The following is a 27,011-nucleotide window of genomic DNA, read 5'->3' as shown; positions in this document are numbered from 1 at the left end:
GATTCTGCAGTTGTTCAATGTAAAGATTTGGAATTAAAGGTTAAATTCATAAAGATTCTTGAGCTTTTTAAGATGGATGCAGTTCCTGAGGTGCAATTTGTCAGTCTGGTTTGTTATGCATAGACATTTTGATATGTAGATACATAGGACTAGACATCACAACTTTTGAAAAATAAGAAACAAAGCAGCATGGTATGTTTTACACTCTTGTTCTGTCTGACTTGGTCATCATTCTTGTAAAAGAACTTGAGTCTTCTCTAGCTGTAGGTAGGGCACTTGCAGAAGTAGTTTGGGGCTTAGTGGGGCCTGGACACATCTGAGACATTACTTTGCAAACACTTGGACTCCAATTTTGTGCTGCCTTTTCTGACAGTGTCTATTCAATCCATCTGCATTTTGCTTCTTTACAGTTCCTAATGAGGTCATAAATGTCAGAGAAAGCTCCCTACTCTTCAGTTTTTCGTTGATTTGGCTTAATATTGCTTGGTCTATTCTGTTTCCAAACCATTTTTATTTCGTTTGCCTTTGTACTGTTCTTGTGGTTAATGTAACAGTGAGAAAACCTATTTTCCTTTCACCTTGGTTTCTGTCTTCCTTCTTCTATCCCATTCCACTAATACGACTTTTCTGTCCACGTCCTATTTTAAGATGAGTTATTCGTACAGCAGAGGTGCTTATCTATGGAAGATGCTGAAATGTCTTCACCATTGTAGATGAGGGATGATGATTCTATGATACGTCAAAAAAAAAAAGAACTGTCTAGACCTAGCTTCCAGAATGGAAGATCTGCTGAATCCTGAGGGTCCCCCATCTTTCTGTGTGATCTTCTTGTATGTCCAGAGTATGAGAGGGATGCCTTCACAGATTTTCCTCAGATTTTTCAGCAGCTTCTGCTGTCATCTAAAGGTTCCTTGCTTGTGTGAGCAAGGCTGTTGTGCCAGCGTGCTCAGACTGTCAGCAAATGATCTTCTGATCTAGTCAACACTGTGTTGCATATGTGGCCGTTGCCATACTGGAAAAACTTCCTTTACCATACAGGAAACCATGACCCAGAATGTCTTGGAAAATTTTGAAATGTCTAGTATTCAGTATCAGTAAATTGCCTCCAGACTCTTTGGGAACTTGTGGCCCGTCTTCCTAGATACCACTGCCTCCACAACCTTGCAGGTTGGTGTGAGATTTATTCCCCAGCTCTTCTTTTTCAGAAAGAAATGTTGTGGTTACCCCAGCCGGCAGCCAAGCACCACGCACCCGCTCACTCACTTCCCCCCCCCCCCCCCCCCCTCGGGGTGGGGCAGAGAATCAGAAGAGTGAGAGCGAGAACTCATGGGTTGAGATAAAGACAGTTTAATAGGTAAAGTAAAAGCCACGTGCACAAGCAAAGCAAGGAATTCATTCACCACTTCCCATGGGCAGGCAGATGTTCAGCCATCTTCAGGAAAGCAGGGCTCTGTCACGCGTAATGGCTACTTGGGATGACAAATGCCATCACTCCGAATGCCATTGCCTCCCCCCCACCCCCTGTTCCTCTTCCCCCAAGCTCCTTATAAACTGAGCATGACGTCATATGGTATGGAATATCCCTTTGGTCAGTTTGGGTCACCTGTCCTATCTGTGTCTCCTCCCAACTCCCTGTGCACCCCCAGCCATCCCGCTGGCAGGGCAGTGTGAGAAGCAGAAAAGGCCTTGGCTCTGTGTAAGCGCTGCTCAACAATAGGTCCATAGAACAAAAAATATCTATATTATCAACACTGTTTCCAGCACAAATCCAAAACATAGCCCCATAGTAGCTACTATGAAGAAAGTTAACCCTCTCAGCGCAAACCAGGGCAAATGTGAATTGTAATGGAGAAATTCACCTATGGAGAGGCAGCCCTTCTTAGTTCAAGAATCATTGCTAGACCTACACATATTCAAGAAGTTGATAGCTACTACTTGCATTACAGTAGGGTATATGCATCCTTCAGAGGAAATGCAGAAGCTGATCTTTTCACAGTGAAAGACCCCTTCAGCACTTTTCTTCTTCCATTCTGGTACATTGTTTCAGTGCTTCTTTCAGAAAAGCATTTTTTTGTCAGCAGATACCTCATTTTGCTAAAAGTTTTGAGATTCCCCTTTAATCCTAAAATTTTGCATTAGCTGGATCAGTGCACCGAAAGCACTTTCATATTGGTGTCCTCTAAGAGTTTATGTAGGCAAGAAGGTCCCTGTTGTGTTTCTTTTGTTATGATATGCTTGTGGGTAGAGCTATAGTAGGAGTTCCTGTGATGCTTGTTAATAATGCCTTTAAAATGTAAGTAAAGCTTCCATTCTACTGCTGTTTCTGGCAAAATCAACTGAACGCTTAACTGTGCTTTAAGTCAGAAGGAGTGGAAAATACGTACAAATGCAAGAAAATCTGATTTAACTATATTTATGTAAAAAACAATGAAGTAAAATGTTCCTGTGTAATTAGACAAAGTTAGGTTAAATAATATCTTTTAGCTTTGCTAAATGATAGAATCATAGGAAAGAAATTACCATGTATATAAAAATAAATCTGAGAAAAGAGTACTTTTCAAAATAAAGTTTGAAGCCTTTCCAAAAAAGTAGCTCTTGGGTGACTTGTGTCACCCAATTGCTTTCAAATTCTGTATTTCTTACAGACATTAACTTATGCTCATGCAATTGTTCTTGTGTTTTGTGCTGTATAGATTTTGGGTAGGCTTCTTGCTGCAGTATAAACACTAAATCTTTTCTCCTGGTAGTAAGATTGTCACTTACCAATATTTTATATGCCTCTTACAGATTTGTCTATGGCTATGCAGAAAATCTATCAAACATTTGTAGCTTTAGCTGCACAACTTCAATCAATACATGAAAATGTAAAGGTATGTTGTTTTGATGTGTTCCTGTGTGTTTGATGAAAGAACTACAGAGTCACTTTTTGAAAATATAATGTGTCTTCAGGTATTCTTTTTTTCTCCTGTTAAATTAACTGATTTTAAAAATTTTCAAACTGTCTTGGAGAAGTGTTTTGATTTAAAAAGTCACTTCTGTTCAGCTGAATTCTAATTTGAATTATTTACTTACAGTGATGATACCAACTGACCACAATCATTTAGGTTACAAATGTTTTTCATTTAACTTTTTAATTGTTGATCAATTTTTGAAATGTCTGTCTTGAGCTCATGCTTGTATGTTTTGCTTTTTGCACAATGACCCCTTGATCTCAAGCAAAGATGATCTAAATCTGCTCTTACTCAAATAGGTAACAGGAAGAAAGTAGGTATTCATATGTAAGATTTTTCAACATAGAACAGAATTTTGGTGAAAATCGTGTTGTGGCTTATTTTTTTTTAACCTGTTTTTAATGGAAAGTCATATGTATAGGAAAAACAGACTACTGTGGGGAAAAAATGCTAATGTATCAAAGGTTCTAGTTAGGCTTTTTTTTTTTTCATTGTGGACTCTGGCTTGGATTTCCTATTTACAGTTCTGGACATACTGACAAAATGTTGATATTCTACAATCCATAATTTTTCTTGATCATCAGAACCCTTCTTGGTTACAAAAAAAAAAAAAACTTGGAGAAGAGTATACTGTTTGGGATTGTTTCTAAGTTACTTCCTTAATGGGAATAGCTCTGGTAAATCTGCTTGCTTCCTTTCCAAAGCTGCTTCTGCAGTATTGCTAGTTTTCTAAACATCTGAAACACTTTTCCTGAATAAAATTTAGCAGTACTGAGGGTTATTTGTTATTTGCTCTTAGTTAACTCGATTTTGGTACCAGATATAGATTATATCAGCTCCTCCATAATTTCGACAGAATTACACAAGAAGGATCCCAGGTGTGTTCTAGGCTCATCACTTCTGAGATCCGAGTGTAGCCTGAACTCATACGTTGGTCTTTGATACATTTTTGTTGCTCTTTGATACGGAGAGGTGGATTAGTATGCAAGTATAAGCAATAGTATCTTCAGTACCTTGTCAGCATGACTGAATAGGAAATGCTTCAGCTTAAGTATTCTATTGCCTGAAGTTGGTTTGAGGATTTTTCTTTTGGGGAATATTTTTGAGATTTAATCTAGTGAGTGGACATGAAGGCTGATATTTTGTAAGACAATTATAACTAAAGCTTCAAAAATCAGAAAAATGAATGTACTGCTTAAGTGGGTCTGTCATTCTGGCCATCTGGTTTAGTGTATCAGCTAGGAGATGCTAGCAGAGGAGAGCAGTTTTGAAACTGCTGTGTCTTCCTTACCTGATGGTTGTGATACAGTTTGTGAAGGCAGACCTGCAACCACAATTCATTCCTTTGTGTGAAATAGGCTTTCTGGTTTGCACATATACTTTGATTCAGAGGTTTGAAGTAGAAAAATACGGCCTGAAACATCTTTTGCACAGGGCTAGCTGTTAAAAATATTTATGTCAGAGAAGAGTAAAATGTGTTTGGGCACAATTCAGGTAGAGAATGTAATTAAATCATTCTGCATAGATTAGCCTTAAGAACTGCTCTACAATGTCTAATGGCATTTCTGTTGATTCCTATGGCAGTTGGTATGGCATTGTATTAAATCTCAGCAGAGTTCTATGAATGTCTCTTCTGTCCAAAGATAGCACTCCTGATGTGATAATGACGTAATTCTTTTTGTGTTTCCTGGTGTTGCTGATACTTAGGATTATAGCTGTTCAAATCCTGAGTCAGAATTTTTGGACTGTAAACTCCTTTTTGAAACAAGCATATCCTTAGCCAGGAACACAGGACATAGTATGTCTTCCATAAAATTCAATTGAACCTACTGTTCATTGGTTTTAATAAATCTATCACACTTAAAGATTCGCTGTTAGAAGATGGAAATCATTCTATTGGTTCTTTAGTTGAAGCCATTTATTCTTTTTATGTTACCTGAGCTATCCATAGCTCCCTCATCTGTGACAGATAGAAATGGCTCATGATGAAAAGGCCAAGCGAGATGTTGCCACAGAAGGTGGGATTTTGAGGGGGGAAGGGGCATAGGCAAGGGGAGGGGGCACACAAGACAAAAGATTTGGACAACTTGTTAGTTTAAAGCAGAATGATCGATTGCATTTGCACTGCGTTACATTGCCGATGAAATATATCAGAAACGAGTGAATTCTAAAGTTCTGGTAGCTTCTCTAGCTTTGTGCTAAGAAAGAAATGTAAGAGTCAAAGGAACGAAATAAATGCTAGTGAAGGTGATAGGGGAGCAAAAGCAGAATCCATGCAGAAATGGTAAAACTGAAGAAGAGTGTGTTATGTTAGAAGCAAGTGATGTTGCATTTTGCCTCAAGTCAGCTAGTACGATGATACAAATGGAATTGTGCTGATTTATACCAACTTGAAAAGATTTTGATACCATTCAGTATGGTAGTCTGTTACATTTGACTGCTTTGCAGAATTTAAGGAAGGAACCTGTTCTGGCTGTAGCTCCTGCAAAACAGTTAAAACAGCTTATAGCCTGACTAGATCTTTTCAGGTTGTGGGGGGCTTTTTTGTTGTGGATGGTTTTTTTGCTGGTTGGTTGGGGTTTTTTTTTTCCGAAGTGTTATTTATAACTTGGTGTCTCTTTCCTTATTAAGTTACGGTTTTATGTCAAATACATGAACTAAAATGGCTTCCCCCCCACCCCCTTCAGATGCTCAAAGACCAATACCTTGGCTACAGGAAAACCTTTCTGGGAGATGCCATGGATGTGTTTGAGGCAAGACGAACAGAAGCTAAGAAGTGGCAGAGTGCGCCACGTGTTACCACTGGACCGACCCCTTTCAGCAACATACCAAATGCAGCAGCCGTTGCGATGGCTGCAACACTTACTCAGCAGCAACAGCCTGCTACAGGTCTGAGTGCATTCAAGTTATAGATTATTAGTGTTACGACAATAGTAAATTTGTGTAAAATTTTCTATGAAGTCTTCCTTTGTGTTAGACAAAATCTAAACATTGTGATGAGCGAAGTTACTGATACATAGCCAATAGAAAAATGCAGGGTAGACTTAGCAATAACTATACAACAGATACTTAATCTTGTGAATTTACTTGTATTAGTGATATTTACTGTATTGTTCTAACTTACCCCTTGGAATGTGAGTCTTCACTCTTAAATAACATCTCCGAATACACATAGCATAGCCTCTTTCCAGAATTGTATGGTTATAGTAAATTATTTCAAATCAGTGAGGAGAGAATATCTAAATACATATTTCCTTTTTCTTACGTACAATTAATAATGCATTCTTATTACACTTTGGAACTGTAAAATGAAAAATGCTGTAGAACAGGAAAGATAATGGAGCAAACATCTGTAGACTAAGACGACAGATGCCTGGCCAACTCCATTGTCAGAATGATGCTGGAGCAGTTTTTGCTGGCCATTCTGCTGTCGCAAATAAATATTAGATAAAGTAGAGCGGATCAGTGGTTCTGCATGTGTGTAAGAGGAAGACGAAAACGGGAAATGCATGACCCACTGCTAGTGAAGAATGGATACATATGGCAAAGGAAATAATTTAAGGCACCTTAGTTGACGTTGTTATGCTAACCAGTGCTTCTTGGAGAGGGGTTCCTGAATGTAGAGAAATAAATTAATATTTAATCATTTAACAGGAATAAGGTAAAATCCTTTTAATTTTACTTGAACACGGATATGTATCTATGTCAGGAAATCATGAAAAGCATAGTTAACTTCATTCTAACATTTATTTTCTAAAATGTTTATTGTAGGTGTACTGAAAGTCATACTAGCACCTTTTCCTTCTCTTGTCTTACAACAGCAGTCATATTTTGAATGGTTTTAATTAGAGACCTATACAGTAACCACCCTAAGTTTGACAAATTATTAGGCTGTCCTTGCCTTCTCCATAAAAGGAAAATATAATTTACTTTGAGCCCTGGCCCTTATAAACAGCAAGGAGATGGGTTTAAAAGATAAATATGCCAAAATACTTTGAACATAACAAAAAATGAAGTCCTTATGAAATAGTTCTCTTCTAAATTTCAATCATAGGCCACAGTTTTCCTGTTGCCACTATGTTAATCCATGGAAATTCTGTTGAAGTGACATCTGCAAAATAGTCTGGTTTTAAACAGAAAACATGAGATAATGTCATATTTCAGGGTTTTTAGTACAAATGGAAGTGTGGCTTGTGCAGCCTAATGATGCCAAAGTAGCTCCCTCTCCCCTCATCTTTCTCCTTGTCTCGCGTTTGTTTTAAATACTCTCCACAGTCAGTACAGGATTAGTTACGATGAAAGTCATATACTTGTGATGTCACATTTAAAGTTATATCTGCATTTTCATGAACTGGGGTGAGGGATTTGAACTTCCTCTTCCTAGTCCAAATTGAATAAAACTGCTAATAACTTGATGCCACTTATGGCATGACTTCATGAATATTCTCTTAGGAGTAACAACACACCTGAGGTAAGGTGACTTTACATCTTGAGGTATTTTGTAGTGAAAGGAGCAAATGGGTGTGTGCGTAGGTTGTTTTGGCGGGGGGGTGGGAGGTTTGGTTGGTTGTTTTGGCGGAGTATTTCAAAAGCCAAAAATGTGCCAGCTACAAGAGTGATGCAGATAGAGCAAAGCCATTAATTTGTCAAACATGCCAACAAAAGTAGACAACAATTTGTTTACTGCTTATCCAGTTGGAATATTGTTACCCTCCATGCAACTCACTTGAGGACCTGGAGCAATAGAGGCAGATTGATGTTTTGAGTGGTACTTTAAGAATACTTAAAACTCTTAGAAAATAAGGTCAGATGGAACATGAAGTCATGTTTTCTGTTCCTCTAGTTCAAAAGCAGGGTTAGTCAAGCCTGAACTCTTCCAGAGAGATCATAAAGTCTTAAAAGCTTGCTAGAAAGGAAAATTTCACAGCTTCCCTAAATTACTGATTTCAGTGCTTGACTTTTTCCCAACAACTTCCCTGAAATTTCTTAGCTTCAGACTAAGGCTGCCACTTTTTGTCTTACTCTTAGTGGAAAAGGAAAAGAACCTATTCTTTCAGTTTTGCAGGAATCTTTAAAGTCTATCTCCTCTTAATTTCCATTTACTTGTTTGAGTTTTCAGATGGCCGTTTGCTGCAGTAAAACTGCAAATGTTTGCATGTTTTAACTTTGTGTTATGTTATTATGAATTTGATAAACTATCTGCTAGAAGTTAAATTCATGCATATTTCTCTGCAAGGTCTAGATCCTGAAGAGTGGGATAGATGAGGGATGGTAGAAGGTTACGAGAGAGAAGACTATGAAATGAGTTGTATATAAAGGGGGGCAGGGGGTGTCTGTGTAATACCTGACCTGCTGTTGCTGTTCTTGAAGATAAGAATAAAAGAAGAAAATTAATCTGGGCTTCAAAGTTATTTGACTAAAATCTAATATATGGTATGCTAGTATTGAGGGATCATGATGGTTAGTCTCTTTTTTAAAAAAATTTGATGTTTACGTGGTTAAGTCTATTTCATAAGATTAGAGTTAGTTGCTGTTCTTTCTCTGAAAAAGATAAATTATTTATTTTAAATTTGTGTTGAGAAGTCAAAGGTTTAGTAGCTACATCTAAGCTGTGGGATCAGGGAATGCTTACCCATTTCCTGGTGTACATACGCAGCCTATCTATGTTCGCTCTGTATGCCAAGACATGTCTGGCTTCTGTTGAAATAGAGCAAGCCAGTGAATCCTGGCCAAATGGAGGAAAGGGAGCAAAGATGCACTCCACTAGTCTCCTGGGATGGACCATCAGGGCACCAGGACTGTGGTGTGCACGTTAAAGCACAATTTTTGTGCAGTTTTGAAGCTAGAGTTACTAAAATTATGCTGAAGTCTTGTCTGCACACAACCTTTCTCCGTGGTTTAGCACTCTTGCTCTGAGCACAGCTTTAATGGTAGCAGTGAGGCTGGTCATGCATTTGTGCAGTAGCAGCTAGAGTTTTAACCACTGCCTCACCTGCACCTTCCCTGAGCAATCTTGAACTGTGTGGAAGTTAAAATGATGGTGGCTAGTCTACCTATTATTATTGATGGGACTAAAGTAAAAGATCTTAAAGAAAATTAAAGCCTAGTGAACTAAGAGCTGTAAATGCATGAGGCTGAAACTGATGTTTTTCTGGTAAGACTAAGTTGTCTTAAAGAAATGCTTTTCTTCAAGCTCACTTTTCCTCCTGTAAAAAAATAAAGTACCCCCCCAAATTAGTTACTCTCTCCTTAACTGGTGAAGTGCAGAGTTAGTCAAAGCATTATGAAGCTATTAGCATGCTCTGTTATGTTTTGACTTGACTGAGTATGAGGTTGAAGTGCTAATGAGAAAGGATGCTGAAATCTTTACAGCACTTAAAATTTTTATTGTGTAATTTAATATTAACCTTGGTTAAAATTAGTCAGTGTATTGCTTTGTCAGAATCAGATCTAAGTTGTGACACTAAATTTGTTCACTGTTAGGACCAACTGTGATTTAAAAAATTACAGAATGTCACTTGAAGTCTGGCTGACCTGTCTGCACTCTCTGTAGTGGGTCCTATTTATTAAACTGCAATGCTCTACAGGGCAAATATATCAAGTTTTCAAATGTTAATACTTATTATAAAGAATTTGTCTCATACCTATAATAGCCAGAAGTGCCAATTTTTTGCTAGTACTTTTGGCATCGAAGAATCTTTATTACAAATTTTTTGCTATTGAAAATTATGCTTACTTATAAGAACTATAAATAGTGATGATGCCTTTAGAACATTATGGTACAAAAACAACAAATATCATATGCTGTTGCTCAATGAAAAGCTTGTTAGCCTAAGGCATAAGATCCTGTTTTATATAATCTGAGGCATTTTAGAATAACGTTTTTTTACTGGCTCTAAAAAGCATGTTGCATTTGGTGAAAAGCTTGGCCTGGAGGACTGTAGTGTTTTGGTTTAAGGTCTTCCACTAACAGTGCCTCCTACTGAGATGGAAACCTGTGCACTTGAGAGAGAACTGGATATGTGTTTTTGGGTTGTTCTTTTAGTTTATTAGATGATTAACTGACTTGTGTAGGGTTTTTTGTTTCTTTTTATTGATAACAATTTTACTCTTATTTTTAAAGAGTTGCTAGGTAGATGTATCAGTATTTAAACTGGATGTAAACAAGTTTAGTTTGGAATTTATGTGACAATTTGTAATTACAACATCTGATATACTTTTTTTAGTGGAAAAAATAGCTTGGGTTTCCCAACTATTCCCTGCTAAGCAGAGACTAAAAGCTAACAACTTAGTTGTCCTTAAAATTTAGTTTAACACTACTTTGAGTATACAGATGTCATTCAGCTTGGATCACCTAAGAATTTTGTGTTCCTAGCAAAAATGCTACTTTTCAATATACAGTGCCTTTCACTTGATTCAAAATGATTTTCCATTTAAATCTTCAAATACTGAAATGACTCTAAAAGCTTGAAATATTTACATTTTAAAACTCTAGATAAACATTAGTAACAGGAAACTTTGTAGTACAAAGGAAGAAATTTTGAATGAAAATAAGGCCAAATGTGATAATGGATTAGGAAAAGACTGAAATCATCTGAGCTTTATAGTAATTCTTGAATAAATGGTCACTTTCACAGATACAGTATGTAAAGTATGTTCAGATATGGAGAAGGCTGTCTTGAGGAAAGGCGTGAATATCTGTGGATTAAGAGTTTGGCACTGTATTTTTATCTTCAATGGTTAAACTTTTTAACTAGTGCACTGAAAACTGTTTGAAAGACAGGAATATAAGATTGTACTGTGAAAACTGTCAAAATATATTAATTATTTATCAGAATTAATTATTTTAAAATGTGTTAGTAATGGGCTAGCAAGTTGATTCTTTATTCCCCAAGGTTAAAAAAAAAAAAAGGAACTGAGGCTGTAAATTTCATCTTGTCAGACTGAAAATGTTTTTTGACAGTCCTGCATCTTAGTGTGAATATGCAGGGAAAGTACTGTCAACTTTTTTAATTATGGGAGAAACTCTGACTCTGAAATTTTGAATGTATCTAGTTCATTAAGGTACACAGAACTGTGCCTTTGTAAATGTTTATTTAAACAGGTGGTTTGACTAGTTTACCTTATTGAATGGTGTTATGTAGCAGAGCTTAACAGAACTCAGTTATTACTTGTGTGGAAAAGAATTGAATTGTCATGTTACTGTGTAATTGACTTGCTTAAAAATGAACAATAAATTTAATAAAATAAAGTCATTGTCTTGTTTTTTATCTTAGTGTTCTGTTTAAATTTGGATGGAATGCTTGAGTAGCTTTGAAGGTTCCTATTTATTAAAGAAATTAACTTTTGGTAATATAGTTTCAGTTACGTTAGTGTCAGTTCTTATGTTTTTAATTTGAAGGTTTTCCCTTATTCTGATTCCATGAATACAGGTGGCAAAATGTTACCTATGAGTTCTCTCAAGGTTTTGAATAATGTGTTAAAGCTTAAGGTGAGACTGGTTAACTTTTAAAAATACTAAATGATATTGTTATGTTAAGTTTGACTAGTTTCACCTTATTACAATTAGTGGTTTTACCAGGTGGACATAGAGGCAGACACTTTGAGGTAAAGCTTGGGATCTTTATGGGATTTATTGAAAGCAATGATGTTCACGTTATCAAATACTTGAATATATAAATAAAGGACCTCTTTACTATGAAAGAGTAAGGCAAGTTTGTTCTCATTTTTTTTATACCAGGGCCACAGCCATCTCTGGGAGTTAGTTTTGGAACGCCATTCGGCTCAGGTATTGGCACTGGCTTGCAATCAAGTGGCTTAGGTTCTTCAAGCCTTGGAGGTACACTTTAACTTTTCTAACCTTTCATTGAATTATTATACCGCACATCTGAATCTCTTGCAAACCTTTAACTCCACTAAGAGAATGATCTGTTTCAGGGAAAGACCTTACAATTTGGCAGTCTGTGCTTTCCGAGCTTCTTCATGCCTTGCAGAAGGCGTTGCTAATACTAAGGCTAATAAGCCATTGTAGTGAAAACCCTAGATGAAGTAATCACATGGAAGTTCTGTTCTTAAAGCTAGGGAAGTACATCCTTTTATAACTACAACTTGACTTAATTTTACATATGTGAAAGTTAGGTATCCAAGATGTTGGATCATGCTGTAGCTAATCCATGGAGGTTTTTCATCTGTATGTACAACTGTTAACTATAGGTACCCCTTTCTGCTTGGATTAAGATAAGAATAAATGCTAAAACATTACTACAGTTCTGGGATCCTGCTTGGTGAAACATACTTGCTTTAGCTGTCGCTCTGTCCCTCAGTTCTGAGGTGGAAGAAAAAAAATCCCTCCTCAAGCTGAAAAAGCAACATTTGAAAGTGAGGGGAAAAATCCTTATCGAAATGTTAATAGTGCTGGTGGGGAATATATTCCAAGAGGACACGTGACTGAAAGAGTAGGTGGCAATAAAATTGTAAAATTCATGTAGACCTTTTCATTTAAATACAATGAATTCTCAGTAGTAGAAGTAGTAGAATCTAATGTGCATGTAAACTTCCTATCTGTATAGGTCAGGGGTTTCTGCAGTGCAAGTCAAAAGACAGTAGTGTCCTCTGAAGCTTTTGTATGACATCTGCAAAGAAAATTGTTACATCTGCTGAGCACAAAAATAACGTCTTGTGGTTTTTCTTGTTACATCCTCTCTCCAGCATCAGTCCACATCCTTACATTTTGCCTCTTTGAGTCTAACATGTGAATCAATGTTGTAATGTATTTAAAATAATTAAACATCACTTGGTATTGGAAAGATGTACTTGAATGTTATATCACTTTCACCTTTAATGATCATCTTGAAACTAGCTTTAAATCTACCAATGTCCTAAGTTTTTTCAGATAAAAGAAAGTCTGTACACCTAAACAGGAAAAATAACCGAGAATAGTGGGCTACAAGGAAAGTACTTCTGAATTGCCAGATCATTCCCTCAATGTTTTAAATGCCTTACAAAACAAACCCCATGGAATTCTTCCTTTTCAACCAAAGAGGTTGTAGACTAAAGATTTATACATGTTCACCAATCTTACCAATGTAGATTAAAGAACACTTTCTTTTAAGTTTATGGAGAACTGCCAGTTTTGTCGTAGAGGCCTAACTTGTATTCTCTTTTTTTTGCTACTTCTCTGCTAGGAAGGCATTTGCTTGCATTTTATCTGTTCTGTATTGATTTGCAAAATTTTCATCTTTTGACAAATTGAGCAGCCTATCTGATAGAAGCAAGTGTAGAAGAATAAAGGAATAGATGCACACCTGCAGGATATTTTGCTCTTGGAAACAAACTAACAGAATGAATACTTAAGGGTTTGGGGTTTTTTTTAGCAGGACAATTTTTAATGTATACTCTTGAAACATCATTTTAATTGGGGAAATTTGCTCTCTTTCCATGATAAATATGCTGTGAATTTTGTCAGTGATAAACATGGAGGCTTTTGCATTTAAGTATATGAGATGTAGCGTATAGATCCTATGCTTCATTAAATATTTTCAGACATCTTGCGTGACCATTGGTAATTCATTTCAAACCAGATAGTTCATTTACATGATATACTTTTGCCCTATCTTACATTCAAATGATAATTGCCATTATATACCCTTAAAACTCTTCTTTGATTTAAAAATTGCAGGAGACTAGAGAACAGTGCTTCAGATAGTGTTCAATCATCAGTTTTAAAACGTAAAAATTATTTCTCTAAAGGAATGATAAAGGTTCAATTTGCAGTAAAATACAAGTATTTTCCCTGACACTTGAAACTTAAGATGGGGGCAGAATTTCCTCAAATACAAATACTGTTCTGTTTTTTTGAAAACCTCTTGAGACAGCCAAAATCAGAGAGTTAACTCTGAGTTATTTCTCTTGGTGTTTCTTTTGTCTGGCCTCTGTCTCACACTGCAAATATCAACTTACTTTTTCCTTTGAAGTGATCTCATATTAATAACACAATTTGAAATTTTGAAATATTTATATTATGAAATTATAAATGTCAATTACAAAACTAATAGAATGAGTTTTATTGCAGCTATATGTTTATAGCTGCCCTTTATATGATTTTTTCCTCATTAAATATTGTGAAATTCTGTTTCTATTTTGTATTTAACCTATTTTGTGGTTTCCTAGATAAAGCTGATCCCCAATAACTTGGGGGGATGATGACTTTAAAATAAGCCAAATGTAACCTGAAGAAAATGTTTACTCTGTCTTAAGTATAGAGATTTTTTTTTTTAGAGTTGTAGATGAAGATTGTGGCTTTCTGGAATAGAAGTCATATAATTTGTGTCTGAATTTTCTTGGTTTTGGCCTATTTGGTTGCCATTTCCTTACCAATTTAACAGCAATTCAATAGCCATTTTGTAAACTCTGATAGTTTACTTCACCTGTTTTTATAGCTTTTTCCTTTACTCAGTTTTGTATTTTGAAGGAAATATTTTTCTCCAATGCTTTTCTGTTTGCACTGTTTTCTTAACACAATGCAGTGTTGAGAATAAAATACTCTTAAGGCAATAATTTTAGGAATATTTGTTTATCAAGTAATGTTTAGAATTATGTTTGGGTTTAGAATACTTGCCCAAAACCTATGTGTCTTTAATTGCTCTGTCTGTAATTTTTTTGTTGTATGTCTTTACTATTATTCTACTAGGATTTGGAAGTAGCTCTGCCTTTGGAAGTAGTGCCACAGGAGCATCATCATTTGGGTTTGGAACTACAAGTAAACCATCAGGAAGTCTAAGTGCAGGTTGGTTTGTTTCTCTTGAATTCATGTTTATCTTAAAGCAAAAGTTTTATAACCAAACTGCTGCACTCAAAGAAAGCTACTGAAACAAATGTACTTAGAAGTTGCATGGGTATGTAACCATTAAAGTAACTATTTACTTCTAAATACCCATTTTCAGAGAAGTTTTTAGGTTCTGTTAAAGGTCTCCTAGGTAGACAGTGTTGAGTGAGCATTGATGTTTTCTGTTTGATGGTGTCTGTCTAATTAGGAGTGGAAGCAGGAGGTAAGGTGCATCCAGAGTGCATCAGATGCAGTCTGAGGCACAGAAATGCGTTTACTACTGAATGCATAGGCTATACGGTTCCTGAGCTGTTGAAATTAGTGTATACGTTTGTGACAAATATACCAGTAATTTGACTTCCTGTATTTACAAGTAAAGTTAAAATTATTTTTAGAAACCCAGAAGGTTTCATTAAAACTTTATCTGCTTATCCTTTCTATTTGAAGGTATTGTGTCTTGGTATATGTCCATAATTCATTGTGTCACTACTTTGAAAACATTTCTGTGGCAATTGAACTACTCAGTATTCATTTCACTTTTTTGTTTAATTTTGCTGGTGGTGAGAAAATGAAGGTATGGATGCAATTGGTTCTTAACTCAGATGTCGGAAATCTTAGTCACTTCTATAGCTTGTATCCCTATTTACTTTTTAAATAGGAGTTTGGTTTTGAGGCAAGTAATTTACTATAGTCTGTCTTACAGTCTTTCTTCAATGACAGATTGAAGGAGTATCATGTCTCCTGGGATTGGTTTTTGGTAGCGTGTTTCTTTTCTTAAAAGCTAAATGGTTTTTTAACTGCTGTTAATACAAACATACCAAGTGGCTGGTAGTAAGTGCCCAGTACATTAGCTTGGACCAACATCTTGTTAGTTGCCATCCTTCTCATTTTGTTTTTGTTTTTTCCTTGATTAGTGATGGGTTATGCTGCCTGTAAAGTACCTTAAACTTTGTATTATAAGGTGGGAATAGGTCACTAAACTGGCTGTGTAACATTCATGAATGTGTAACACCCCGGTAAATTCTTCACAGAGCATCTCTGACTTTACAATATGCAGTGTCTAAGCATCAACCTTCTTTTGCTTAGTTTTTAATATCAGAAAGTACAAAACTGACACTGCTTACATTTTTATGTTTTAGCTTATTTTTCCTGAGCCTATATTAAACTACCTATATCAACATTTATATAAGTAGTATTGCAGCATTTCAAGCTGCTGTTACAAAATACATAATTTAGTTTTATAATTAGAAAAGTAGTTGTATGGATCACTTGTCCACTACTAATGAGGTATCAAACCAAAGTAAGTAGCAAATCTGTCTTGTCTCTGCACACAACCAACATAGCTAATTTAGATGTCATTTTGCTGTATGCCTCAAACAAGGCTTTGTCGTGGTGGCAGTGCCCCCAGTCTCTCTTTAGCAGTGAGGGAGTTGGACCCAGTCAAATGAAGATTGTTTTCATTTATCTCAAGAGTCTCAGCTATAGAAAGTGGTAACCAGGAATATAAAAGATTAAATGCAATTCCTGTCATTTTGTGCTTATAAAATAAAGTGGTCATGAAATCCTGATCTAGACTGGGATTATGGAATAGAAATCTCCGTAAAAATTTGGTAGCCTAGAAGCACATTAATTTTTACCTTTTATATCCAAAATCCTATGCTGTACAGCTTCTGGGTTGCATATGATCTTTAGTGTAATTTTATTGATGGGTTTGAATGATGCCTGAGGTAGCCAGGTTATGGGGGGGTGGGGGCAGTATTTTAATGTGTCCTGTTGCTTAGATAACACACACAGAATCCTGAAACAATATTCTGGTTTATATTATTGTATGATAGTTGTATCTTGTTTCTGAATCTTTTTCTTTTGAAGAAGCTAGGAAAATGGGGGTGAATATGGGATATACTGTTGTTACTGCTTGTGTTTAGATGGGAGTGCTTAAGTATTTTCCCAAACTAACGTCCAGTGAGTGTTCTGTCACCCTGTCCTTCTAGGCTACTTAGATAATGCCCTGGGTCGTCTCCACATATTTTCCATCAGTTTGTTCTTACTTTAGAATGAAAATTATAGATCCCCCAAATTGCTTCTGTCAAATGTTTCTAAGTTATGAGTTAATTTAATTGTTTTAAAAGATTTGAAAATGCAGTAGTATTACTGCTCTTCTCAATTTGAGTTTGTTTGAAAATTGAGTCCTCTAGAAGTACTTGAGTGTCTTCAAATAGTAAATTGGGCTTAATCCAGGAGCAGTTGTTGTGTCTACTGTGTTAGCAGATGAAAAGCAGAGCAACTGCTGTCTTCTCTCAATTCCTTTAGCATACACAATTATGAGATGGAACAAGTGTCTCAGATGCTGTGGAAAGCTGACTCCAAATCAGGTCGCAGATAATTCCTACTGTTACTCATTTGATGGCAATTGAAAAGGCTGATGTGAGTGGGATGGTGTAAAGAGCATTGAGACTCACCATTGAGTTTATAGATACAAAGTTAAGGGAAGGGGGCTGTGTACACACACACTATTTTTGTGAAAACTGAGGTGCTACATAGGCTTTGAAGAGCTGAGTTGAGAATTTGTGTTAGAGACTTCTTTTTATTGAAGAATAGGAGCCTCAGTACACAGGATAAGAGACAATCAAGTGGGACCATGGCTGGACATACTGCTGAAAAATGGACCTGACTATAATACTGGTCTAACTTTGAGCAGCTTTTAGATACAGAGACTATAGTAAATCAAAGTTGTGCTGGAAATCCTCTTTGATATTGTGGTATGTGGATTGAGGGAGGGAATAGATTGCCTTTGAGATCTACTAAACCAGTGTTTATCCCTGTAGTCTTCAATACGGTTATGGTGTGTATCTCACAGTTGGCTTACCTATCTGAAGGGCTGACTGAAGCAGAGATGCAAAAGCCTAATGAATAAAGTGTACTCTGAGGTTCTTCAGGGACATGCTAAGTCTATGCCTTCGAAGGGCAGCTTGTCATTTACTTCCTGAAAATGATTATTTACCTGTAAATAATACTAATTTCAACAAAGAAATTGTTGATCACATTGTAGCTGTGATTCAAGACTTTGACTCTTACCTCTAGAACTGAGCTGTGCTGTGACTGATTCCTTGCAACAGGAATAAGACTGAATGTATACCTTACGGTTTTTTTACCTGAAGATTTTTCATTTGAGTATTCTGTTTTAGAGTATGGTTTACTTTTAAGGGAAGAACTTCATACCATGGCCTTGGTATGCTGCCATGATGGGACAAAGCCATTTAGATGAATTTCCCTTCTGCCTTTCTACACTTTTGTGCCTGTCCTAAATGGTACTTCTAACATAATAGCTATTACTTTCCAGGCAATAGCTAAACAAGCAAGCATGTTCTAAGTCTTCTATCACACAGTTTATGCATCTCTTTCTTATTCTAGCATTATATAAATAAAGCTCAGTCTGCCTTCCCTGCACACTACAAAATAATCCCTGCATCTAGAAACAGCTAGGTGGAGGTAATTAATGAATGCTTTACCCTTGCCTACAGAACTCCTGACACTATAGATCACATATGGCTTTATTATGAATGGCATTCATGATCTTTTCTATAAGAGGCAATGCTTACCTGTTATCTCAGATACATACTGAAAGTAAAAGGGTAACTTACCAAGAACAGTTTGAGTTACTAAAGGTGTTTTGGTTATGGTTTTTTTTCGTTCATGAGATTCCCTGATGAAGAACGAGTTTATTCTTCTAAAAATCTTATTTTGGATTCAGAGTTAGCAGGGAGAAGGTGGAATAGTTTCATCTGCTCCACCCCTTAGATCCTCAGATGATACTCAAATTAGTCCACAAAACTTAGACAAGACCCAAATGAGCAATGTCATTAGTCACACTCTAGGTCTACACACTCGTTACATTGACAGTGAGTTGTGCACATGCAACTGCACATGGAATGAAGGACTACAGCTACTGGAAGGTAGATAATGGGGGATTTTCTTGATAAGGTGTTGCAGGGTATAACCCAGGTCCAGACATTTCAGGAGGAGGAGTTTCACGTTATGTTTTGGAGTAGGTCTTGATCCAAAGTGTCAGTAACAAGTGAGAGAACAGAAGACATCAGGCTTGTGAGAGCGACTTTGGGATTCTGATGAGACAACCAGTTGGGGTTTTATTTTTGTGCTTTAAAGAGATTTAGGCATTGAGTTGAAGATACTGATGTGACCAAAGGATTGCTTTAACTCTCTACTTGAGAACTGACAAAACTATGCTAAGTAATGCGTATTGAGATTATACCCCTTTCTGCTTGTTAACCAGTCCCATTTTTTCTTAATATTTTAATTGTTTACAGGCTTCCATGTGCAATTTCTATGAAACGATCTGTTAAAATCTTAACTTGCTCATGTCATGCTTGTTATTTTGTATGACTGGTTTCCTAAGAGAACAAAAGGCAGAGTTATGAAGTTCTGCTTCTTATTAACTAACAATTGAGAAACTTCTAATATTCTCTAATAGTTTCAATTATTATCCAAGTAGGTTGTGCATAACTGATACACATTCACAAAGAAAGTATAACAAGTTGGTGTTACTGTTGCTGAAAACCACAGGCAGATTTTCTTCAGCTGATCTTATTTTATAGCTGAACCAAATGTTCAATTTGTTTATGTTTATAGAAGAGGGTGGAGGAGTTAAAATAGCAAAATTCACTCACCTAGTCATTCAGTTTTCCCCAAGCTTTGTTTTCAGTGCTGCTTTTTGGTTTAAGTCATAAAGGGTGGCTTTAAATACCACAAATTTGACAAAGATTTTGTGTCTTTTCCACGTCTCATTTAAGACATGGTCTGTGCCCCATACGTTCCAAAGACAGGCAAAGGTAGCCGGGGCACAGGGCGCAAGGCTGGGAGCTCCGACCCCAGCTTTGCCACTTACCTGCTGCGAGTGAAGTGAGCGGGCCGTGGTCTGCATTGTACTTCTGCCTTCTCCCCGCCCTACGTATGCGTTACGTATTTAGACCGAGAACTTGAGGAGTTATGGTGGTTCTATTGTACAATTTCAGTGGGGCTTTTGGGTGCTAGTGTTGTATGGCTAAGGGTATAATAGACTTGTGATTTAGGATAGAATTGTTTAGAATCACTGAGGTAGACTGTTAGTGCTGTAATACCCGAGTTGTCATAGCAAGTCCAAGTGTGTTAGCAATGTGCCATACTGTTGTAAATCTGTGTTAGTATAAAGTATCACAGATATTGGTAACAAAGTGGCTGGTGTTCATAACTCCAAGGAGAACAAACTTGTGATCTGATGTAACTTATGTTTTAAAATATTTTTCCCTCCCTCATAAGGCTTTGGCAGCTCGACTACATCTGGGTTTAACTTCAGCAATCCCGGCATCACAGCATCAGCTGGCCTGACATTCGGGGTGTCTAATCCTGCATCTGCAGGCTTTGGGACAGGAGGGCAACTTCTTCAGCTAAAGAAACCTCCAGCTGGAAACAAGCGAGGGAAAAGATAGGTGTCCCTTTTAGGGAAGGGGAAGTGAATCAACTTTGTTCATCTGAAAAGTCTATTTTTCTAGATTGATGCATTAATTAAATTGCATCCCAGGAGATTTATAAAAATTTTGCTACTTTTCCCTAATCTGAAATACAAAATAAAATCCTATTGAACAGCTATTTTCTTGTGAATAGAAACTCGTTTATGTATTTTTATTTTTGGCCCTAGTTTTAGAAATGTTCTATACTGCATTATTATAAAGAATCTTGTAAAACCATCTATTTAACCTAATGTTAGCAGAATATTTTTTGTTAATAAGCTTTATACCATATGAATATATGCATATTTGTTTTTTGTACAGATAAAATATATTCTAGTACAAATACTAGAGTTCATATCTTCTGTTCCTGGATATGGCCTTTAAATCTTCAGGGTGGTTTTGTGTATATGGATGTAAATATATACAGTACAGTGCGCACATCTGTGTGTATGTGTGTATAAAATACAGATGTGCAAACCTTGCCCCATAGACAGGTCTCCTTTTCTTTGTGTGTGCTGTTCCTCCATGTTGCCCTGTGGTCCCATATCTTGATGTTCCCAGGAGTTTCAAATGCTGGGTCCCGGGCTATGTCATCATTGCTTCTTGTATTTTGTTGTTTAAGACCAGCTGAAATACAATGTTTACTATTTCATAAAGTTTGGTAAATAGTGGTTAGTAGCTGGGTTTTTTTTTTTTAAACCTTTTTTCTTGAACCATTTAGCAGCCAACTCTAAAGAAGAATCTGAGATTGACACAGACATTTCGTAGGTAATGTTCCCAAACTGTTTGGTTTTGTTTGGTTTTTTTTTTCTCTTGAGCTGAACAGTAGGGTGTTGCAGGATTTCAGCTAAAAGGTCAGGATGCCACAAGATCTGTGTGCAAGCAGAGAACTGTTGGACTGGATGAGCTTTTCACTGCAACTGGAGGAGACAGGATGTGCTACTCTAATGAAAACTCAAGTTAGCTGTTACAAAATGGGGTTGATTCACTAGGTTCTCATCAGTGCTACTAGCATTGACTTAAAAGAGTTGCGTATCTGCTTTCAATACGGGATATAGTACAAGAAGTTGCTGCTAAAGAATGGAGGAGGAAAATGATGTAATTTGAAGGTTAAAGCTATTGCAACAGCAGTTTATGAATCTTGCGTATTACAACATTATAGCTTGTTGTGCTGCAGCTCTGGTCTGGTGTGCACTAGAAATAGCTGAGAAAACATCTTAAGGAGGAAATAACAGGTCAATTAATCTCTGCAGATAAAGATACAGGTTGAAGTGTGAACATGTAACTTTGGAGCCGAGTTGCTTTTTATGTAGATGTTTTGTATATAACATGCATCAAATGAATATTCACAATCACTTTCACAAAAGCACCTTTTTTTCTAAGACAGTTGCAGTGCATAAGATTTTTCTAGTACCAGGTCATTTGCTTTCTATTGTTAAAGTGTTCTTACCATTTTGTATGTTTTGGAAATGTCTGCATTCAGCAGTGATTGCTCTTCGACAAATGTTCAGTTTGTCACTTGATCTGATAAAATTAAGGGAAACTGAGCACAGAGTTCTTCACTTTTGTACTTGTATGTTATTGCATCTTTGTGAACAGTCTCTTAGGAAGGGATATGATGTGGTTTTTTATGTCTCTGAAAAATAAAGCTTACAATTTATTTTGATTTCAACCTTTTTTTAAACTTTTATTGGGCTGCAGTCGAAATTGTAATGTTTGTATTCCTTTGTTATTGCTTTTTTTAATAGTTAATATGTTAAACCACTGGACTCTTGTGTAATGTATTAATTTGTGAAACTAATTCTAAATGTGTACCGTTTTGTCCATATGTGCAACTGACCATTGTGTAAACAATAAAACAATAATGCTGTGATCCTTGTAATACATACTTGCCTATTTGAAAGATCATTTCCTGTTGTTCTCCTGTGTTATAAGAGAAACCAAAATGTCATCGACTCATATGTAGAATGGTTTTTCCTAGAATTTATATAGTGCAAAATTGTTCTTGCTGACGTTAGGGCCTTGATCTCTGGATTGAAAGTAGGGGGGTGAAGGGAGGTGTCGTATTGTGGGTTTGTCTAGAATCTCTTCACAGTGCGCTATATAAATCTGGATTGTGCTGTCATGTAGCACAGCACTAGGTATGGCTTTGTAAATTCGAAAGCAGTCTGAGCCTCCTGGGCACCCCTGTTCTGTTTCTTTTCACATTAAGACAACATTTATGTCTTTAATTTAGCCTAAGTGAAAAAGTGATTATGTAATAGAATAATCACATGTTGGAGTACAAACTAAAGTAAAATGGGATTTGAAAGAATGATATTCCCAGAATATCACTTGGGTGGTTGAATTTAGCCATGATTTTCAAGGATCAGCATTGTATAAGCTGTTTCAAATTATTTTTTTTCCAATTTAAAAACATGTAATATAATTAGAGTGCAAAATACAAGCGCATTCAAGGTGTGGCAGATTAAGAAGGTGACCTGTACTTAAACACCATTAAATGAAATCAAGTCTGTGCTATTTGTTTTGTAAAGAAAGAAAAATACGTGCCAGAGGAAGGTTGAAGTCACATATGTAGGATGTGCTTCTCTCTTGGCTTGTACGTGGTTGTACAGCTGTGGTGTAAACTTATTTGTGACCTCTCTCTTTTACTAGAAATAACTTTTCTTTCCCCACTGTTTTCCCTGCAATGAATGTAGCAGGAGGTAGGACCGCGTTACGCCTCGGGTTGCTTGTTCCCTGAACCTCTTCCTGTTCCAGCATCTCAAAACTGTATGCCGACATTTGTGTCTGTTCCTGACGAGCTGGCTAGTTAGATCCTGCCACACTGACTGCTTTCTTGCAGATTGGAAGGGCGGAGGTTGAAATAAGGTGGAGTTGGATTGAATGTATGCGTTTTCCTCACCACAGGCGTGAAATCCAAATCTAGTTATACCCCCCTCCATCTACATATTGATAATGTAACTCCATTTTGAACCTTGACTGCTTTTATAGCATAATTTAAAAAATGAAAATAAAGTTTAGAGATAACAGATTTAGTGGCCTTTTTTCCCCTCTTAGAGATCAGTGATATTTCTGAGTTTTGTTTTTTGTATTTATTTTTTTCCCCAGTCCTGATGTTAATGGTAGAAATAATCCAGAGTCAGTCATGTCAGCTCTTACCTGTTACTGGTTCTAATACCTGGCATGTTTCAGCAGCAGATCTGGAAGGAAGAAACTTGTACGTTGTTAGTGAGAAATTAAGAGTAACTGTACAGAAGAATCCATCTGTACTGTAGAGCTTTATGCTCTATAAAAGTTTGTTTCCCTAAAACTCCTGAATTCAAGTTTATATGAACAAAAAACTGGCTGTGCGCAAAAAATTCCAGCAATAAATTATACAAGTTTTGGACTAATTACGGGGATTGTGCTGCCAGGCTAGTTCCCTCTCATTAAGTACCTTTTGGCCATGTGGCTGTTATCTCCGGACACTGATGGACGGTTGAAGTATCACAGTAGTAGATTTGTACAAGTTCTCATGAAAATCAGCAGCTGGGTTTGGGGAGGGGAGCGACACCGAGTTGGTGCCCGCAGCCGCTCTGGGAGGCAGCGGTTACCTGCTGCGGCAGCAACCATGGAGCTTCAACCCAGGTACAACTCGTGGTGTCCCACCCAGCTGGCCAGGTAGGTTGCTTAAAAGGAGGATGGAGGTGGTGAGGGGGAGGAGTGTGGGGAGAGGTGACGGGATGTAGAGCATAACGCTTCCTACTGTGAACGGGACCTGTTTGGGATTGTTTCTTCTGAATTCAATGTTGAATATTTATATGCTGGTGGTTTTTTAGTCCCAAAAAACTGAATTTGTTTTGTATTGGTTGAATGTTGGGTTTAGTAGGTAGAATTAGATAATTGTAGCAGTTTAATTTTCTAGGTGGGTGACGTTTTTACTTATGGAGGAAGAAATTAAAAAGTAACTCCATAACCAAAGGAATAAAAAATAAAAAATGAAGGGATCCCCATCAGAATTCCAGTATCTCTGTTGGAGAATGCTGCTTTCACCGCCTGGCAGGGGGCTGCTAGTTACTTACTGCTGCTACAAGCCCTTCCAGGCATAGTTGTCAAACTTTCTTTAAGGTAGTAGGATTTTGCTAAACTTCCTCAATATTTGAATGACCCTTCTGACTCATTTGAGTCCTGTTATGAGGTTTATTACCTAATGCTTTTTTACTCAGCCTCTGGAATTTAATCTTTATAGCCCATCGCTGCAGTTGAAGCACCACATGAAGAGGTGAGTATGCTGTGTGTTAACTTTACCTCTAATGACTTTTCCAAAGAATGTTTTTGTTTTTTCACCTGTTAGAAGGCAGTTCTAGTTGATTTTGAACAGGTTATGATTAAGTTTAGAAACTTCTGCAAACTTCTAGAAAAGCTTTTGGATTGATTTTATTTGTATTGGGCTGTAGATCTACCCCTACCAGGATATCAAGTTAATTCTGCTGAACATTGCATGGAAAACTTGGAATACATACTCTTGTCCTAAACTGGCCAATAGCCAAGCAGGTGAAAGATATTTTAATTGTTTGTTCAACTAATATGTCACAAACTGATGGACTTCTCTCTTTTTTTCCCCCTCTTTGACGCAGGTGTCACTCTACGGCGTGTGCTTGGGCAGCAGCAGAACAGGAGCTTTCTAGAACGTCATGTAATTGCTACCAAAATCCGATTCTGATTAGAGGCTGGTATATACCTCCCAGGCAAGAAGTTCCTTGCTGGCCCTGTGTATTTAATGTGGCACGTTGTGGTATATTTAATGTGGCACGTTGTGGTAACAGGATATGCGTCAGAGGCGATGATCCCAGTCACAAAAGCAAGCTAGAATGATGAGGTTTTGATCAGACATTACGGTGTAGTAAAAAGGGAAAGAAACACAGACTTGACAAATATTCAAAATCAAACTATTTATTATATGAAACTTGAAATTCTGAAAAATACCATATACTCTTAATAAGAGAAGTGGATAAGTTCTCCTGGGGGAAAAAATTGTGATGGGCAGCTTCAGTAAACTTTCAGGTGGGTGAAACCGTGGGGGAAAAAATACACACAAACGATGTACGGTTGGGTAGCTAAAGCTGATCTATTAAATCTGTGGTTAGGTACCAAAGTAGAAGCTACTCTAAACTGAAAAATCCCACCAAAACTCCCTAATCCTGTTAACCATGTTAGCATTTCTTGGCTGTTTGGACCACCTTTATTTCTTTATCAACGCATACATAAAGGAATCGAACCTGGGGGCATAAACACTTTTGCTGTTGTTCTATCCAGGATGAGGTAAAGTACAGGAGTCCTTACTAAAAAAGAAGTCCATCTTTCAAAATGGATGAGCTGAAATGGCAGTGAGCAGTCAGGCCAGCACTGCCCCAGTCCTTAGCAGCTTGGGGACACATCTCCATCTCTGCTGGAGATGGGTAGAGCAGTGATGGTGAGCATATCTGTATCTCACCAGCATGTCATCTTCGTTTTGTGCAGCTGTGCTTGGCACAGCTCTCCAGCATGTTGCCTCCTTTATCCTTCACAGCAAGGCTGAAGGCAGCGATGGTGGTTCTGATCTGGCATCAAGCTGGGCAAAGCGAACCAACAGAAGTGATAGCAAAAGGAACATGCTAGCTTTTGTGCCATGGAAATGAGTCCTAGCAATGCACGTTACATCCATTTCAAATAGAAATGGTTGTCTTTTTCCTTCTGCCTTTTATTTTGGCTGCTGAGGAAACTGGTGGCTACCTGAAGGAGCTTCCTGCAGCTAACATAGCTGTTGCTTACCCCCATGGTAGCAAGAACAGCTTTCAACGAGCAGGCAGGTGTTTGCATACCTCTGGCAGCCAAACCAGAAGCAAGCTTTATCCCCAGGGAGGGCGAGACCTGCTTTGGCCATTAGCTGAGCTTACGCAGTACAGCCCACTAGGGCAAAGCTCCTACTTGATCCCACAGTAGCGAAGTGAAGTTGATGCTGAGCTCTGCTCTGAGAGTAAACAGGGAAGGCTTTTAACATTGTTTATGTTGGCTTTGGGCATGGTAATGCTCTGTCAGCGGCAACAGCAACCTCCAATAGTAACACTTCTGCACATCTCTGATGTGCAGAAGGGGCTGGAACTGCAGAGAGGCTGTGTCAGCTTGTCCAGGTTGCCCTGTGCAGAGCAAAATTCACTGCTGAAGGTGTAGGTCTAATGCCAATGCCTATTAGCTTGAATTTATACTTTATAAGTAACAATCATGGAATGGTTTGAGTTTGAAGGGACCTAAAACATCATCTACTTCCAACCCCCCTGCCATGGGCGGGGACACCCTCCACTAGACCACGGTGCCCAAAGCCCCATCCAACCTGGCCTTGAACACTTCCAGGGATGGGGCATCCACAACTTCTCTGGGCAACCTGTTCCAGTGCCTCACCACCCTCACAGAGAAGAATTTCCTCCTAATAGCTAATCTAAATTGACCCTCTTTCAGCTTAAGGCCATTATTACCCCTTGTCCTGTCACTCCATGCCCTTGTAAACAGTCCCTCTCCAGCTTTCCTGTAGGCCCCTTCAGGTACTGGAAGGCTGCTCTAAGGTCTCCCTGGAGCCTTCTCTTCTCCAGGCTGAACAACCCCAACTCTCTCAGCCTGTCCTCATAGGAGAGGTGCTCCAGCCCTCTCATCATCTTCGTGACCCTCCTCTGGACTTGCTCCAACAGCTCCATGTCTCTCCTGTACTGGGGCCCC

The 27,011-nt window shown here is 37.6% G+C and overlaps 1 protein-coding gene across 2 annotated transcripts in view; it reads left to right on the top strand.

Moving 5' to 3' along the window:
- NUP58 (nucleoporin 58) overlaps positions 1-22,165 on the top strand; it is a 38,066-nt gene extending 15,901 nt beyond the window's left edge. For both annotated transcript variants that reach the window (XM_075742148.1, XM_075742149.1), the window contains exons 12-16: positions 2,788-2,870; positions 5,639-5,840; positions 11,692-11,790; positions 14,641-14,736; positions 20,089-22,165. In XM_075742148.1, coding sequence (XP_075598263.1) covers positions 2,788-2,870; positions 5,639-5,840; positions 11,692-11,790; positions 14,641-14,736; positions 20,089-20,258 — 650 coding nt within the window. In that variant the 3' untranslated portion in view covers positions 20,259-22,165. The remainder of the gene's footprint in view (positions 1-2,787; positions 2,871-5,638; positions 5,841-11,691; positions 11,791-14,640; positions 14,737-20,088) is intronic.
- Positions 22,166-27,011: the final 4,846 nt, after the last annotated feature.

Source organism: Balearica regulorum, chromosome 1 (genome assembly GCF_011004875.1).
Source record: "Balearica regulorum gibbericeps isolate bBalReg1 chromosome 1, bBalReg1.pri, whole genome shotgun sequence".
NCBI classification, from domain to species: Eukaryota; Metazoa; Chordata; class Aves; order Gruiformes; family Gruidae; genus Balearica; species Balearica regulorum.
Note: the sequence above shows the minus strand (reverse complement) of the source record. Positions and strands in the feature narration are given on the sequence as shown.